This window comes from Heptranchias perlo, chromosome 28, assembly GCF_035084215.1.
Source record: "Heptranchias perlo isolate sHepPer1 chromosome 28, sHepPer1.hap1, whole genome shotgun sequence".
NCBI lineage: Eukaryota > Metazoa > Chordata > Chondrichthyes > Hexanchiformes > Hexanchidae > Heptranchias > Heptranchias perlo.
The window spans coordinates 6,694,953-6,712,768 of record NC_090352.1 but is presented as its reverse complement, the minus strand read 5'-3'; the positions used below and the strand labels follow the sequence as shown (position 1 = coordinate 6,712,768).

At 43.2% G+C, this 17,816-nt stretch overlaps 1 protein-coding gene across 1 annotated transcript in view; it reads left to right on the top strand.

The window, feature by feature from the left end:
• Window positions 1-1,455: 1,455 nt before the first annotated feature.
• The window catches only part of LOC137344808 (14-3-3 protein gamma-B), a 60,123-nt gene continuing 43,762 nt past the window's right edge, over window positions 1,456-17,816 (top strand). Inside the window, exon 1 of the mRNA XM_068007976.1 lies at window positions 1,456-1,730. Within this exon, the coding sequence (XP_067864077.1) occupies window positions 1,644-1,730 (87 nt within the window). The 5' untranslated portion in view covers window positions 1,456-1,643. The remainder of the gene's footprint in view (window positions 1,731-17,816) is intronic.

The following is a 17,816-nucleotide window of genomic DNA, read 5'->3' as shown; positions in this document are numbered from 1 at the left end:
GATGTTCTGGTCATTTATTTAATTGCTTTTTATGGGAGCTTGCTGTGCAATTGGCTGCCATGTTGCCGACCCTCAGCTCATCTGCTGCTGAAAGCCTCCTCCATGCCTTTATTACTTTTAGACTGGACAATTCAGATGCTCTTATATCTGGCCTTCTACCTTGCACCCTCTGTAAACTTGAGCTCATCTAAAACTCTGCTGCCCGTATCCTAACTCGCACGAGGTCCCATTCACCCATCATCCTTGTGCTCGCTGACCTACATTGGCTCCCCGTCCGGGAACGCCTCGATTTTAAAATTCTCATCCTTGTTTTCAAATCCCTCCATGGCCTCGCCCCTCTCCATCTCTGTAACCTCCTCCAGCCCTACAACCCTCCGAGATCTTTGCACCCCTCCAATTCTGGCCTCTTGGGCAACCCTGATTTTAAATCGTTCCACCATTGCCAACCGTGCCTTCAGCTATTTAGGCCATAAGCTCTTGAATTCCCTCCATAAACCCCTCCGCCTCCCTCTCCTCCTTTAAGACGCTTCTTAAAACCTACCTCTTTGACCAAGCTGTTCTAATATCTCCGTATGTGGCTCGGTGTCAAATTCTATTTGATAACAGTCCTGTGAAACGCCTTGGGACATTTTACTATGTTAAAGGCACTAAAATTTGCAGGGCTACGGGGAAAGTGGGGGGGGGGGGAATGGAACTAACTGGATTGCTCGAGCCAGCATGGGCTCGATGGGCCGAATGGCCTCCTTCTATGTTGTAACAATTCTATGATTCTATATAAATGCAAGTTGTTGTTACAATACATTTCCAAAAAGTACTTCATTGTCCGGAAAGCGCTTTGGGGGCGTCCCGAGGTCATGAAAGGCACTACATAAATGTAAGTCTTTTTCACAGCGCAATTCCTCCTGTGGCACTGTGACAATTCCCACATTAATCATCCTCTGAGGCCTCTCTGAATCAGACTGATAGTTTAACTCTAGTTCTGTATCTGGACCCTCCCCCCCCCCCCCCAACATATGCTGAAGCTGGGGTTGAGGCTGGTTTAATGTCACATGGAATCCTGACAGGCTGCACCAAAAAAACAACACACAAGCAGCCACACAGGCTCCCTAAGACTTGGGATCAACTGCAAAGTCTCTGCTGGGCGTTGGTGGGAAGTGTAGTTCAATAGCAGGGGCCCGGGGGGGGGGGGGGAACCGATGAAAGGAACTTGCAACTACAGCAGACTTGTGTGTGTGTGTGTGTGAGAGAGAGAGACAGACAGACAGACAGCCAGACAGCCCAGCCCGGCCCGGTCGCCAAGCCGACGCACACGCCCAGCAGGCAGCGCTCACTCGCTACTTTGTATCCAAAAGAGGATGTCCGGGCCGGCCTTAATATGGGTAGTGACGTCGGCGACGGCGCAGGGTGGTGCCTATATATGGGCAATGACGTCAGCGCGGAATTGCTGGGGGTGTCCTGTCGGCGCGAGACGGGGAGGCACTGGCTGCGGCAACTGCGCGAGAGAGAGGAACAGACTGCTGCAGGAATAAAGCAACAAAGAATAAGGACTCATATTTCTATATAAATATAAAAGATTATATTATATACATTGTAGCTTATACACGTATATAATATATATATATATATATACACACCCAGCAACAATGGTAGATCGCGAGCAGCTAGTTCAGAAAGCCAGGCTGGCTGAGCAAGCCGAACGGTACGATGATATGGCAGCAGCAATGAAATCGGTATGTCTTTGTGGTTTATTTCCACCCCCCTTCCCCATTCATTCATTTACTTATTTTTTCCTCCTGCGTTTTATTTTATCCCCCCTTTCCTCCTTCCCTATCCCCCCCCCCCAAAAAAAAAACCTTCTCTGGTCTTTCAGTGTCAGAGTAGCTAACTGGGCTATGCCGCAAAACGATGACCTGTTTGCAATGAATGGATGAAATCTAAGCGCATTGTTTTGGCATTTATTTTTTTTTAGGCCCCACGGTTGGGAGGAGGCTGACCTAGAATTTTTTTTTGGTGGTGGGGGGAGAGAGAGAGAGAGAGAGAGACAAAAAAATTAGAATTTACAATGGAATATCTAGTTCCACATTTTAATTCATAACTCAGTGTGTAATTACTGATATCTGGTACTATAATAGGAAGGTGCTTTGAAATTGTCAATGGAATGTCTGGGTCAAACCGTCTTGCATTTGAGATTAAATAGGTGAAAGATTTTTTTAATATCGGGCAAGAAGGAAGAAAATACCGAAATGCGGATAATCCAGGGTTTGGTTGATGGGGCGGTGCCCTTGCGAGCAGTTTCTCGCACAACTCGGCGCTTTCTCCAATTGTGCAACATCGATCGAGTCTTCTTCTTCCCGCGGTGCCAGCTGAAATGTATATTTTAAAAATCATAATGGAATGGCTTTGAGCAACTCGTCTTACCGTCAAAACCTCGGGCTGTCCCTATTTTTTTTAATACCTGCAATCCCACCCTCGCGTGTGATTTATGATCTGGAAATAGACATGCGTGAGGCTGAAATTGACATGGTCTATCCGAGTGACCCTCGTTCGGATCTGACTGGAGCCCCTTTCTCCCCCCTCCAGCCCTGCCACCAAAAGGGGTCTGTATCTGACCCGGGATGGGGGCAGGGTTTGGGGGCTTATCTCCCCCAACCTTCTGGAATGCAATGCTGTCTGTCCCCGGGAGCCTATCTGGTTTAAACAGTGAACAAAGCAAATGTGGGAGGCAGCAATTCTAGAAGATTCTGCCGGTGTCACACTGCAGGCATTCTAATTCCTAAGTAAATCTAGCAGGATTGATGGATATTCCTTTTTGGGTGTTTTTTTTTAGACCGTAGTGGTTTGTGCTGGGCCGCTTACCTCTCCAAATAAGAAAAAAAATTACAGGACTTGAGACGCGTGTCCATTTTTTTTGGCGTTAGGAGTGGCGCAGTCTTCGCTCGGCATGCCAATGCCTTTATTGCACCATTTGTTCCTTTTGCCTGTGTTATGTTAGGTACGCCCATCAAACCCCTCTTCCAGTCCCATTCCCACTGCCTTCTGTACTGCCACTGACATATGTATTTTTTTTACAAAAAGGAAGCTGGAGTCATATTTCAATTTAGAAATAACAATTGGCCGAATATATTCTAATTTACTGAATATTTGCTAAAGTGAATGATTTTATTGTAACAATAATGGGTGCGTTTATTCCGAAAGAGATGGATGTTGCACATAGACATGATCAGACCGTCTGCATTTATATCCCCCCTCCCGAATCACCAAATGAATATTACCAACGCCCTTTACTCCCTCTATTCTACAATATTAGATGTCAGTCTTATTTACAAATGTTTCAGCTCTTTTATTTTTGTAATTCTTTATCCTTTTTCTTCTGAGCTTGGCATCAAGTTCGGACAAGAGAGGTTTGTGGTCCAGCCCATGGCACGCCTTATTCAACATGTTGGTGTGTTGGTGGGTGTGTGTGGAAGGCGAACCCCGCTCAGTTTTAACTTCTCTCTCTATCAGTCAACCCATCCCAGACTGGCAAAACTTACCTGAGTGTGGCCGTCAGTCCAGAAGTTTAAAACCAGGGAACCCAGGACTTCAGGGGGTTGATGGATGGGGGTCTAGACATTCCTGGAGATTATCAGATTTCTGCATTTATTGACTTGCCAGTACATTTTAGTTGCTGTATACAAATATAAAACCGCCTGTTTTCTGCTATGATAATGCTGTGCTCCTTTGAGCAGCTGCCATTGTCTTTCAAGGGGTCCTTCATAGTGCGTCAATATTAGCTGGAGAGTCCTCTGGTTTGGAGTTTGAGCAAGGGGTAACAGACTCTAGGCTGTACCTAACTAGCCACACTGTTAAATTGACCCTTTATCCCAGAGTCTCGATGTCTGGCATTACTACCTGGGATTTGAAGGTTTTGTTGAATGCAGTGCAGTCAGATTTCTCACATGCAACATCTCATCACCCAGGTGATGAAAGAATTGCAAACTAGGTTCAGTAGAATTTAGCAGCTTTTCCTGATCAAACTGGAGTAATATTTTAAGATGTATCTTACACTAAAGATTGAACCCCTTGGTGTAATTTTGAACCTCAGCATCACCGATCCTTTAAATGAAATTACACTTCAGATGTAAGATTTCCTAATAGTTTTAATGTCCCGGATATAAAAAATTACAGAATTCTTCCTAACCTGTAAATGTACAAGGAGGTGCACTGTACATATGATTGGGTTCTTTGGGAACTTAAAACAGTGTTGTCCAATAGAAATCGCTGACTAGTCACAGTTGTTGCTATGCCACAAGCACTAATTTTAGTAGTAAACACCTTACACACAATAAAGGTAAATATAATTCATGCGTATATTTACTCAACAAACATCTGCCGTCATTCAGTAACCAAGGAAGTAAAGCATTCTCAATTATATTTAAAAAAACACTGGCGCATTCTTTTTGCCTTAACATTTTACCAACAAATGCACAAAAAGGTTAAAGTTCAAGTGAATAAGAAGTATGAGTATTGAGATCACATGCCCAATGACGGTGACCATTACTCATTTTTTATTTACTAATCAGAAATGCAATTAGCTGCATCTGGATTCCCCAATTTTCCACATGTGGCTAGTGGCTAACATACTGGACATCACTAGTTTAAAAGATACTAACAAGGAATGGATGCAAGTGCATGTGGTGTTGGTAATTTTGCTTGAAGTGGCACATACTTTTGTTCCCAAGTGTTAAAATGACTACATTATGGGACAGGTGATCAGCTATTCACACAGGAGCAGATAGATGATGTTTAGTGTATTGGACAGCCTGAGCCCTGTGGAAGTTATCACATTTGTGTTCTAGATTGCTGCCACTAGTGATAAATTGATGACCTTGAAAATAATCGTTTGTATTTTTATAGTCGAGACCTGTAAAGCAGTTAGTCCAAAATTCATTGCTTGGCAAAGTTACCAGTTGGCTCAGTCAGAAATGCCCCATTTAATGCCAGCCCATTTACAAAATGTAAATCTCCTTGTTGGATTTTCCTAGTCTTCATCCTACTTGTCATGAATGTGCAGTTAATATGGTTCAGGCTACGATATCTCAGGATTCCACCTTCTGTTGTTGCCACTCACCAAAGTTGGATTTTTGACCACTTTAGCAAATGAGTGGTAAAACCATAAGAGACAGTGTTGACTGAGCTCACACAGGCACAATGGTCACTTGGGTGAATCACAGTGCAACCACACCCCTAATGAATCAGCTTTTGGAAGAAGTGGGAGAAAAGGGGAAGGATAAACTTTGGACCTTTTGAAAATGGTGCCCTACAGCACATCTAGGAATGGACTGTACAGCTAGTTCTTGTCCCTAAGGGCAAAGTACTTATCATTTTGTAGTTAGGTTTGAAAGGGCTTCCTACTAAAATGCTTGTCTGTTTATTACCAGGCCTGTAATGGAGGTAAATAATATAGAATACCATATATCTAAACACTGGGAAGGGATACCGCCATGAAAATGTAATACTACCACAGTTAATTTTACATAATATCGAACATCATGGGACTGCAAAAAAAAAAACTGAATGAAATACTTGAGAAGCAGATAGCTTGTTGGAGTACCGGCCTAGTGTCTGGGAATGAAGGGAGACCTGGTCAACCGTCCACTTTGCTGAATTTCTTGTCTGCGCTGTAGGACAGGTGGCAGTAAAGTCCTAAGCAAAGGCCATGGCTTCTCTGAAGGGAAGGAGATGAAGAGTCCCCATTACTCATGTGCCTCCTGCCCACTGGCCAAGCTCACTACAACTATTGGCTGCAGGAGATATTTAACCTGGAGCTGATATGTGTAGGCTTGTAGGATACAAACACGCCAGGAAAACCGAGGGAAGGAAGTGGGAGTGGAACTATGTGTAATGAAGTCTATTTCTGATTTTGGGGTTGATTATTTAAGAGTTTTTTTTAATGGGACTAATAGCTGGCATTACTTTGCATGATATAGCAGAGCAACAACCCGCCTCGTGTCTTGCTGTTTTCTGGTGCTCGTCCAGCTTTTTCTTCCTGTGTAAGTAATAAGGCAGTGGTACTGCCATACTCTTTCAGCCAGTTTTTTCCTTTTTAGTAAAGAAAACGGTAGGATTGTGTTTCCATGTTATTAATTGTAGTGACAGATGGCAAGCTTGTAGGGATCTCTTCAGTCATGGTGCTACTTCTATATTTAATGGTAGATGCCTCTAGCTGAAGATTGCAAGTCTTTTTGATACTTCTCTTGCTATTAGAACAACAACAACCTGCATTTGTATAGCACCTATAACATAGTAAAACATCCCAAGGTGCTCCACAGGAGCATAATCAAATAACATTTGACGTCGAGCCATGTGAGATATTAGGACTGGTGACCAAAAGTTTGGCCAAAGAGGTGGGTTTAAAGGAGCATGTTAAATGAGAGCGGTGGAGAGATTTAGGGAGGGAATTCCAGAGCTTAGGGCCTAGGCAGCTGAAGGCACGGCCGCCATTGGTGGAGCGATGAAAGTCAGGGATGTGCAAGAGGCCAGAATTAGAGGAGCGTAGAAATCTCTGAGGGTTATAGGGCCGTGGGAGGTTACAGCGATAGGGAGAGGCGAGGTCATGGGATTTGAAAATAAGGACTGGGAGCCAATGTAGATCAGCAGGCACAAGGAGGATGGGTGAACGGGACTTGGTGCAAGTTAGGATACGGGCAGCAGAGTTTTGGATGAGCTCAAGTTTATGGAGGTTGTAAGGTAGGAGGCCAAACAGGAGAGCATTGGAATAGAGGTAACAAAGGCATGGATGAGGGTTTCAGTAGCAGATGAGCTGAGGCAGGGATGGAGGTGGGCAGTGTTACGGAGGTGGAAGTAGACAGTATTACAGTAATAACAACCTAGGCTGTTTGAACTGTTGATATGATGGTGCTGCTCTTCATTCTTTCCTGTAGATGCATTGCGCTGGTCTTCTAACTTGCTGTTCCAGAGTCGTAGAAAGTGGGTTAGCAAGGCTTGATTAACTGCAATTTGAAGGCTCAGCATCTCCCAGAGGCAACGAGGGAAGGATGGGGGAGGGAGTTGCCTGGGGCCACACCATTTCGTCTTGTAACTGTTCAACAGCAGTGTGAATGGAGCCATGGGTCCAGGTTGCTTGTCTTTTCAGTTGGTAGTACTCTTGTATCTGAATCAATACTACTCAAGGACTTGCTATAATAAAAACAGGAAATGCTAGAAAAGCTCAACAAGTCAGGCAGCATCTGTGGAGAAAGAAACAGTTAACGTTTCAGGTTGAAGACCATTCGTCAGAACTGGAAGTTAGAGTTAAAGTTTTTAAGCATGTACAGAGCCAGGGAAAAAGGGGGAGGGAGGAAAGAACAAAAGGGAAGATCTGTGATAGGGTAGAAGGTAAGAATGATTAAATGACAAAAGGGATGATGGTGCAAGGCAAGGAGGGTGGTAATGGGACAGGTTAAGAAACAAAGATGGGTCTAGTGGAGCTGTAAATGGCAACATCAGAACCATTACCAGCAGCTGCTGTTCCACAAAAAAAAATGGGAGCAGTGATTATGATTTGAAGTTATTGGAATCAATGTTAATTCCAGAAGGTTGTAAAGTGCCTGAACGAAAGATGAGGTGCTGATCCTCGAGCCTCTGTTGAGCTTCATTCGAACAATGTAAGAGGCCGAAGACAGAGAGGTCCGAGTGGGAGTGGGACGGGGAATTAAAATGGCGAGCGACCGGCAGATCAGGGTCACACTTGTGGACTGAAGGGAGGTGTTCAGCCAGTCGAGCACCCAATCTGCTTTTGGCCTCCCCAATGAAGAGGTGACTGCATTGTGGTGTAAATTGAAAGAAGTACAAGTAAACCGCTGTTTCACCTGGAAGGAGTGTTTGGGGCCTGGACGATGGGAAGGGAGGAGGTGAAAGGGCAGGTGTTGCATCTCCAGCGCTCGCACGGGTAGGTGCCTTGTGGAGGAGAGCGGGTGATGGAAGAGTGGACCAGGGTATCGCGGAGGGAACGGTCGTTTCAGAATGCTGGGAGGGGAGGTGAAGGTGTGTTTGGTGGTGGGATCACGCTGGAGGTGGTGGAAATGGCGGAGGATGATGCGTTGAATGTGGAGGCTGGAAGGGCACCCTATCGTGGTTCTGGGAGGGAGGGGAAGGGGTGAGGGCAGAAGTGCGGGAAATAGGATGGACACGGTCGAGGGCCCCGTCAACTACAGTGGAGGGGAATCCTCGGCTGAGGAAGAAGGAAGACATATTGGAAGCACGAGTGTGGAAAGAGGCATGGTCAGAACAGATGCAACGGAGAAACTGGGAGAAGGGAATAGAGTCCTTGCAGGAAGCGGAGTGGGTGGAAATGTAATGAAGGTAGCAGTGGGAGTCGGTGGGCTTAGAATAGATATTGGTTGACAGCCTATCCCCAGAAATGGAGATAGAGAAGTCGAGGAAGGGAAAATTCGGAGATGGACCATGTGAAGGTGAGGGAAAGGTGGAAATTGGAAGCAAAGTTGATGAAATTTTCAAGTTCGGGGCGAGAGCAGGAAGTGGCACCGTACAGTCATACTGGAAAAAGAGGTGAGGGAGGGGACCTGAGTAGGACTGGAACAAGGAATAGTCCAAGTATCCCACAAAAAGGCAGGCATAGCTGGGACCCATACACGTTCCCATAGGAAGTGAGTGGAGTCAAGGACTTGCTAGTTTGACACTCCAGTGAAGTGCTCCATTATCGGAAAGTTCCGTCCTTCTGGCGAGCTAGTAAACAGAGGTCTGTGTGCCTTTTATGATTCCCACTGGTTCTGGTGAATCCCATTATAGTATCGGAAGAGATTCAGGGAGTTCTCCTGGTTTTCTGGCCGACATTCCTCTGTCAACTCACCTTCACCGACGACAGGTTAACTGGTTACTTATCTTAATGTTGGTGTGGAATCTTGCTGGGTACAAAATGGCTGCTGTGTTCTCCTGCCTAATAAGAGTAACTCCACTTCAAACTAATTCATTGTATGTGAAGCGCTTTGCGGGGCTAGAGAGAGATGCTCAGGTGCTATATAAATGCAAGTTTTCTTGCCTTTATGGTAACAAGGAAGAGGGGAAGTGAAGGGAAATAATTGCGACCAGATTGGCCTCTAAAAGGAACACCAATTGCAACCAGCTTCCCTGCTCTGCAAGCAATTTTTTAAAAAAAGGACAAGGAAGTGATGAGAGTCAGCAGTTTCCTACTGAATCATTTTCTAATACTTTACCTCCAGTGATAGAGTCTGGATATTTTCCCATGTTATTTCCTGCCAGATGGAGATGTATTTAAATTCACCGCTGTTGAGAGTTTTACTTAAATCACAGTTTCTGTCGGTGAAAGTGAGCTGTGACATCCCAGTACAGGAAGTCTGGCCTGAATGATTTTTAACTTGTATAAAGCCCTCAGTTGTAATGGTCGGAATCTCAAGCAATGTATTTTTAAAAAATATATTTTTAAGTGGTATTAGAGGCTGATTAGAGTCACTCTTAACGTTGCTGCAGGAAAATGGGAGCAGGTGGCAAATAAGACTGAACCAGGCCAATTTCCATAAAATGGCTGTGGGACCATTGGGAACTGAATATCGCCCAGGACTAATGAGATGGTGAAAGACGTTAGGAGTACTGATGAATACTGAGTAAAACACCTGCCTATTCAGAATTCCCAGTTACCAAACGTGAAGTCTCGAGTCCTCCTCTGCAAAAACTTGTCGTTTCCAAGTTTAACCACGACAGTGTCACTTCTTCTTCACTTGTAGCTTCGCCATTTTAAAAAAAGCAAACTATCTCTGGGTAGAAATAGCTTGGAGGGCGGTCTTCAATTACCATATGATTCATTCCTGGAAATGCACAGTAAATCAGCCAACATCTGAAAGAAAACAAATAGATTAAGATTTTGGGTGGGACGTTTCGACAGAACCCAATTCCTGTTTCTATTTCAGATTCATGGCATTCAGTGTTCTTTTCCTCTGCAAATGATTCATTAGCTGTTCGTCAAATAAGAAAAAAAATGGAGAGACTCTAGATGTCCCATTTTGAAGGTTGCATTTTTCATTAAATAGCCTGTTAGTTTGAGCTTTCATTCATTCTGCATGCTGAATTGTAGCTTTGTGAATAAATGCAACCAGTGATGCAAATCATCAGCGACATTTAATCCTGAAAGTCTGTCTCCAAATTAATAGTTGTATAATTATGAAATAATATTTATTCATTGCATCAGGCTACATCTGCCCTTGCTGGATTCAACCCAAGTGTCACATGAACCAAATCAGTGAGGACAGTTCTAGAAGGCTAGATGGTTTTGTTTTGTTTCTCCTCCTCCCCCAGAGAACAGGGAAGGTGTGGTGGAAGGTTAGTTCTCTATTCTTGCACGCTCTTGCTCTGATGGTCACGTCACGTCACGTGGAAGACTTATTAAAATGGAGATTCAAGATCTCAAGTTGTCCAGCTCCATGGAAAAGGCCCAACGCAAATTTTAAAAGGAAAAGGTCCTTGGCATTTAAAATGTCACAGAGGGAGACATGGCGGTGATTTAAAAGGCATGTTGACATTTCGGTTTCAAACAGGATGGCTTGGCAAATCACTGGCCCTGATCTTTATTGGGGAGAGCTCTGCAGTAAGAATTCCTTTTATCAAAAGGTTTGGAGAGGAAGCCTCAGAGAAAGCATTACCTGTTGATGCTGAATGTAGGAGAGAGAAGGCACCGAAAGGTGAAAGCTGTCTCTGTGGAACTGGTCCAACAATTAGCTATTGAGAAAAAGTAAGCGACATAATTAATATGGACCATTGCTCACCTTGGTTTTCTTTTATTATAATCGCTCCCTATCACTTTAATTGTTTCATTTTTCACCTTGTGTCTAATGAACATAGGAACAGCAGTAGGGCACTCAGCCCCTTGAGCCTGCTCCGCCATTCAATTCTGCACCTCAACTCCATTTATGCACCTTTGCTCCATATCCTTTGATATCCTTTAACAAAAATCTATCTCTTTTATCAGTCTTGAAAGCTCCAATTGTCCCAGCATCCACAACCTTTTGGGGGCCGGGGGGGGGGGCAGGCGGGTGGGTGGTGAGGGAGGAGGAGGAGGAGGAGGAGGATCATCATCAATCAAGCTTTCTACTACATGTTGTGTAAGAAAGTGCCTCCTGGTTTCACTCCTGAATGGCCTGTCTTTAGTTTCAAGATTATGTCCCCTTGTTCTTGATCCCCCTCCCCCGCCAGAGGAAATAGTTTCTCCGTATCTACCCTATCACATTCTTTTAACATTTTAAACACCTCAATCTGATCACCCCTCAATCTTCTATACTCAAGGGAATACAAACTAATTGAACCCTTCATCCCCTTCAACCTTCAGTCCTGAATGTTTAAACTTTCTTTCATAATACAATTTGATTTGTCTTCCTCACTCTGGGTCAGATCTAGCAAGGCCACAAGAAAGAGACACAGTGAATAGAATTTCTTTATGCTAATGTACTTTATACTAGTCATTGTCCTCTGCTTGTACCGTCCAATCTCTTTTAAAGCGGTTGCCTGGGTTGGGTTAGCGAAAGGAGTTTGAGGCATTGAGCTAGGCATGCCATGGGTATCGTGCGCTATGTTACGTGAGGAAATGCCTAAATTACAAATAGAGTTAAAATCAAATGAAAGCTTTCAAGATTGGCTAATACTAGCTTCCAAGTCTGTAAGGACAATGAAGCTTAATCTCCACCTTTTAATCTGTCTTAACCTCTTTGGGTGTTAAATGGTAGTGTTTTACAAACCAATGATTTAATACATGCTGTGCACAGTTTGAAGGAGTGTTAAGCACTTGATTCATTTGAAAGCTAGAGTGTTGATTCAATTCTGTTCTAATTTGCTGACCAACAGTGCAGTTATGATAGAACAATGCACAACCAAGTTCAATCATCGCTGGCGACCTGAGTTTGGATCCTGCAAAGAGCCATATGATCGTGTTGTCCAACCTAAAGTTTCCGTGAAATGTGCTTGGACATTCTCGTTCCTACTCCTACAAACATGCAGAATATAACTCTACCAAATTGGCTCTTAGTTTGGCAATTGGTGCAACGGAAGTGATTTTTGTAAGATTACATTACCCTGCCTATAGAGGGACCTGTACTGTGTGAAACCTGTACAATACTTGATTTAAGTGCTCAGTGGTCCAATTGAGTTTTAAATGAACAAAAAAGATTATTTGCATGGAACAGTCCCTTTTGAGGAGATATTTCCCTTGCCCACTCCAGATTAAAGTAGAATTGCATCAGGAGGGTATAGACAGACTCATGGCAGATTACATTTAATGCAGAGAAGTGTGAAGTGATATTTTTTGGTAGGAAGAATGAGGAGAGGCAAAATAAACTAAATGGTACAATTTTAAAGGGGGTGCAGGAACAGAGCGACCTGGGGGTGTATGTACGCGAATCTTTGATGATGGCAGGACCAAGTTGAGAAACATGAGGAAACATTTTTTACGCAGCGTGTTATGATGATCTGGAATGTACTGCCTGAAAGGGCGGTGGAAGCAGATTCAATAGTAACTTTCAAAAAGGAATTGGATAAATACTTGATGGGAAAATATTTACAGGGGTATGGGGAAAGAGCAGAGACCTATTAGATAGTTCTACCAAAGAGCCAGCACAGGCATGATGGGCCAAATAGGCTCCTTTTGTGCTGTATCATACTATGATACTATTATTTTGAGAAGTGAGCTTTGTGTTTCTGAAATGGTAAGGGGCTTATCTGAAAGTCCAGCCTTCAGGCAAAGCAGTCTGGTTCTCCAACCCCTGGAGGAGATCACAAAGTGGATTTATTTTGGATTGTCTCAGTTATTTCCTGAACCTCTAATGATGAATCACTCTTTCTCTTGGTCCCATTGCTCTGAGCAACAGATGTCAAGTGATCACTGAAGTTGATTGTGAATTAGATTGATGCTCGGATGTAGTGACAAACCAGATTAAAAGTAGCACAGGTTGACATACAGTGACCGTTTGAGTCATGTGCAAGAGGCCAGTTGATACAATAGTCTTTAATTGCGGAAAGCTAACTTTGAAATGGATGTGTCTTGACACAAAAATAATCAGTACACTTGTGTATGGTCACTTTTGTGTTCTTTTAGGAATAAAAAATACCGTTGTTAACCACCATTGGTTCCTCTGCATCTGTGACCTATTCAGATGGACCAAAACATTGTGGAGTTATCGTTTGCATATTTCTATCTTTAATAGAGCATATCACTGGTTCCCTATTTTGCTTTATTCACTTGTACAGTTAGGGTCCTCGTGCTCCTCTTTGTGACCTATAAGGGTGGATATTAACCCTACGTACCTGGGTGGACAGTTAAAAACAATGTTCACTCAGATCCCGACTCTTTCCCATTTTGGCCTGCAGGCAGATGACATGCCTGCCTGAAGCAGGCGGGCTCTTCATGAATTTATGCAAATTGATGTCCTGTTAGATCAGTGCGACCTCAGTTGCATTTTTAACTGGGACCTGAGCAGGAAAGCCCCGGTTTGCAGACAGATAAAGCACTCCGAGGTAATTGTAAAACTTTCTTTTGTGGGGCCCGGAGGAGCAGGCGTGGTCTCCCAGACTCCACAAGGAAAGTTGTGTCCTCCCCTGCCCTGGAGTCTTTCTCTTCCCTCTCTTTCCACACACTTCCCCCATCCCATGAGACCATGCTGAACGCCCTTCATTCCAGCGAGCTTTCCCTTAACGCTGGCCCATCAGCCAGCTGCCACTTTCTACCCGTTTAAGGCGTGCAGCTGACCTGTGGCACATAGATGAGGCCCACGATTTACCCCGGGCCTGAAACATAGGCCAACAAGTGCGATTTGCACTTACCCACCCAAAACCCAAAACCCACTTGGGGCTAAAATCAACCCAATAGCATCAACTAAGCTATTGAACATTATTACAATGTTCAGTGGCATGCCAATTGTTTATCAATATTGGCACTAGGCTTATTTACAATTCTAGCACACCTCCCATGGCATTGCTCGTGGCGAGTGGGCTGTTGCACTGTTTTATAAAGGCAGGAGTATTACCCCGTATAGTGCACAATATATTCTGCTAAGACGGAGGTTTGTCACTTTACGATAATGAAGCCAAACTGTTGAGTAAATAGGCTCGGTTCATTCAGCGTTTAATTGCTGTTTGATCAGGGAACTTTGCAAATTGGAACATGCTTGCCAGTTTCAGGCTGCAGCTCAAACACCAAGCATTTTAAGATTGTTTTGAATCTAACAGACTATTGTCTGGTGAAACTTATCCATCTATCCATCATCAATATGAAAAATTGCAAATCAATTATGTTATTTAAAATTGTGCGATACTTTTCATCCATTGCCTCCAATTCTTCCACAACTAAGAAGGGTTTTGACATTGTAGATAAGGAGAAGCTGTTTCCACTGATGGTAGGGTCAGTAGCCAGAGGACACAGACTTAGGATGATGGCAACAGAACTAGAGAGGACTGGAGGAGAATTTTCTTTACGCAGTGAGTTATGATCTGGAAGCAGATTCAATAGTAACTTTCCAAAGGGAAATTGTATATGTACTTGAAAAGGGAAAATTAGCAGGGGAGTGGGGCTAATTGGATAGCTCTTTCAAAGAGCTGGCACAAGCACAATGGGCTGAGTGGCCTCCTTCTGTGCTGTATGATTCTAACTACAACCATCAATAACAGCCCTCCAAACACACATACATCACTCTTCTGCTATACAACTCAAAATATCCTTTTCCGACTCAAGTCAAGATTGGAACAGTCTGGGTGTCTTTCACAATACAAGACGACGCAGTATGAAAGTTTCACATAGCTGGTCCCACTATTGTACTTTACTGAAGTTCCAGCGAAAACACTCTTAGTGCTTCTGTCATCTTCACATATTAAGACAAAGTACTGGAGTACAAGTGAATTATATATAACTTTTGAGGTTTTTTTTTTAAGAGGGTGGGGAGTTGTTGTAGTAGTATTAGTAGTAGCCTTGCTGGGCAATGTAACCACCCAAAGGTCCATGCTCCAGGGGAAGATCTGGGATTATAGAGCAATATTGACCATCACCTGACCTGGACTGTTGCAGGGACTGTTTACAAAAGAATAGGCATATATTTGTATGCCTTTTGATTAAAAGTGGGTCACTTCCCATGAAACATGAGGCACTGCAAACTTATTCTGAGGAGTTCTAACCTATTAGTCTGGACAAGTCAGATTTGGTGTTTTAATAGTTATTTTGCAACTTTCTTCTGAAGATCAATCTTTTGTGAAGAAAAGTCTTCAATCTCTCCCCTTCTCATTTTTTCCGAAGACATTGCCTCATTTCTGGGATATGGATCCTGGTGCGAAGGCAACATGTCAAAAACCTGAGTTATTGATTTTTGTTTTGTTTCCCTGTCCCCAGTCCAGACGCACTGAGGCCCCAGTGATAGACACCAGGTGTAGCTCTGTCACACACCAGGTAATGTGTTCACTCACTGAGCCACTGGATCAATTCCATTTTTAACTGAAACTTTGTCAGACTTGTGCCCACTTTATTGATTGCACACCACAAGCAAATGCACATTGTATCTCTCAAAGTGCCTCTAAATAAGCTGAAAGAACAAGGTCCTTTTTATAATCTCTGCACTTGACTGCTCATCAGCTACAGTATAGCCAGCCGGTTTCATGTATTAATTCTTTTATTCCTACTTAATACCATCCTCCCCTAATCTCAACCTTTTTCACTTTGTGTTTTCATATCTTCACACTCTCTTCCATTGGAGGATAGTGTGAAGTAGTAGAAGGATATGCGGGCTGATTAACAGTCTGACTGGCCGTGTGTGAACTTCCTTCCGTGGCCGTAACCAGCTTTATGTCAGATTATAGGTGGTCCTAAACGGCTGGAGGGTTTTGTGGACTCCCACAACCCACACATTGTATGGGAGGGGCACTCACCCCCACATCCACATCCACATCCACACCCCGCTGAATGTCAACCCAGAATTCAGAGCCGGAGCTCCAGTCTCCACTTGCCAGGACTATCTGGAGTGGGGTTCGAACCCTGCACCTTCTGACTCTAGTGGGAATGCCACCACGACGCCAAAAGCTCACTCCAGTGTCAGCTGATTTCATGTATTAATTCCATTGTGCTTTTATTTCTGCTTAACAATATCTTCCTCTAATCTCTGCCTTTTTCACTTAAGGTTATTATATAGATCCTACTGGAATTCTGCAAATGGCAGCCACTATAAATGGTCTCTTCCTCTGTCCTCCCCCAAAAAAACCTGGACAAAATTGCACCCGTTGCTGTGCTGATGTTCATTTGTTACCCGTGATCGTGCAGTGTGAATAGCGGTGCAGTTAGCCAAATAAGGGAGCAAGGTAAAATATTATGCTGCAACTGTAGTCTGTTTTAAACCTCACGATCGATCATCCCAACCATTCAAAATGGAGAAGTTCTCCCACAGTACTAGTGTAAACTGTCTGTCATTAAACCAATTACAGCATCACAATTAAGGTCTGAAAAGCTCCTTATTTTGTTGAATGTTTTGAAATTCATATTTGCAGAATAATTATTTACATAATATATCATTGAGTGCAGTTGTATAGTTGACAGTGGTCTTTTAATAGCTGACTATGTATTATTGGCTGCAGTTTGATCTAAAAGGGAACAACAGTTTTTTCCCAAACTAGTTCTGTGAACAATTCTGCAGGATTTCTACATTGGCAAAACACTTCTTGAATATCATTTCAAAGGGACTAAAGTTTCCCGTGCTCAAAATGTTTGTTGTGACTACCTTCTGGCCTTGATGGTCACATGGCATTCTGTTGCTGCTTTGTGTAACGGGCGGAGGATGTTGTGATTCAGGCTTTTTCCCAACACTATTGATCAAAGGGATATTTTTCATACGACAACTAGTATCTCTTATGAACTGAAGCGTGCACTCTTAGTGTGATGTGAGTGGGTTAGTGTGGCACTAACACTTATTCATCCCATTGGGTATTTTGCATTGGAGGTTTTGTAAATTGCTTCTGTTCACTTCAAAAAGCAGAAAATTGCCACCCTGTCAGACTATTGCATTCAGGCTAAAACTAGTAGTTGCATTTATTTAGAAGAAAGACACTTTCACAGAAGCAAACAAATACAGCCAGCTAGCAGTATATTTTACCTAGTTCAAAATCTTAGAAGTTCTTTCCTGAAACTTCCAGCTGAGTCTCTGATATATTGCAATGGTTTTCTATGGAAACTCTTTCTTAATGTTGAAACAGCCAAATGGGGAACATAAATCCTAGGACTGCTGTCCAGACAGAGTCCCCTCCTCCATGGGAAGTGGAGACAGACTTCTTTGGAGAACTAACAGATTCTTTCTCAATTGTCTGGCAATGCAAATATTAATCATTTCTATCACCCAAGTAGATAAGAATGTGAACAACAATTTCCTGGTTGTCTGTTGAGCTAGTTGCTTGGGTCACTTGGTTGGGCCTAATGCAATACAAATTAAAATGTGGATGGACATGAAACTCATTTGGTGATTCAGTCATGAGTTTTATCTTCTCTCCCATCTGACAACTATTGTACACATTAGCATTTCAAAGAAATTAGGTAGTTTCTGATGCAATTAACTTGAGTACTAGGAATAAAGTCACTGAAAGAAACCAGGTAGGCTGGATGCCACCTTTTCACCTCCCTCAATGGAGATGCAACTGTCTCCGGACAGCTTAGTATATTGTTTGCCCCTGATATTGAAATAAAATATTTTTAAAGAAAAAAATACAGCAATCTGGAGTCATTTAAAGTTAGATACGTCTGCCTTTGAGTCACATCAATAAGAACATGTAGTGCTGACATTTTACTACTTGAA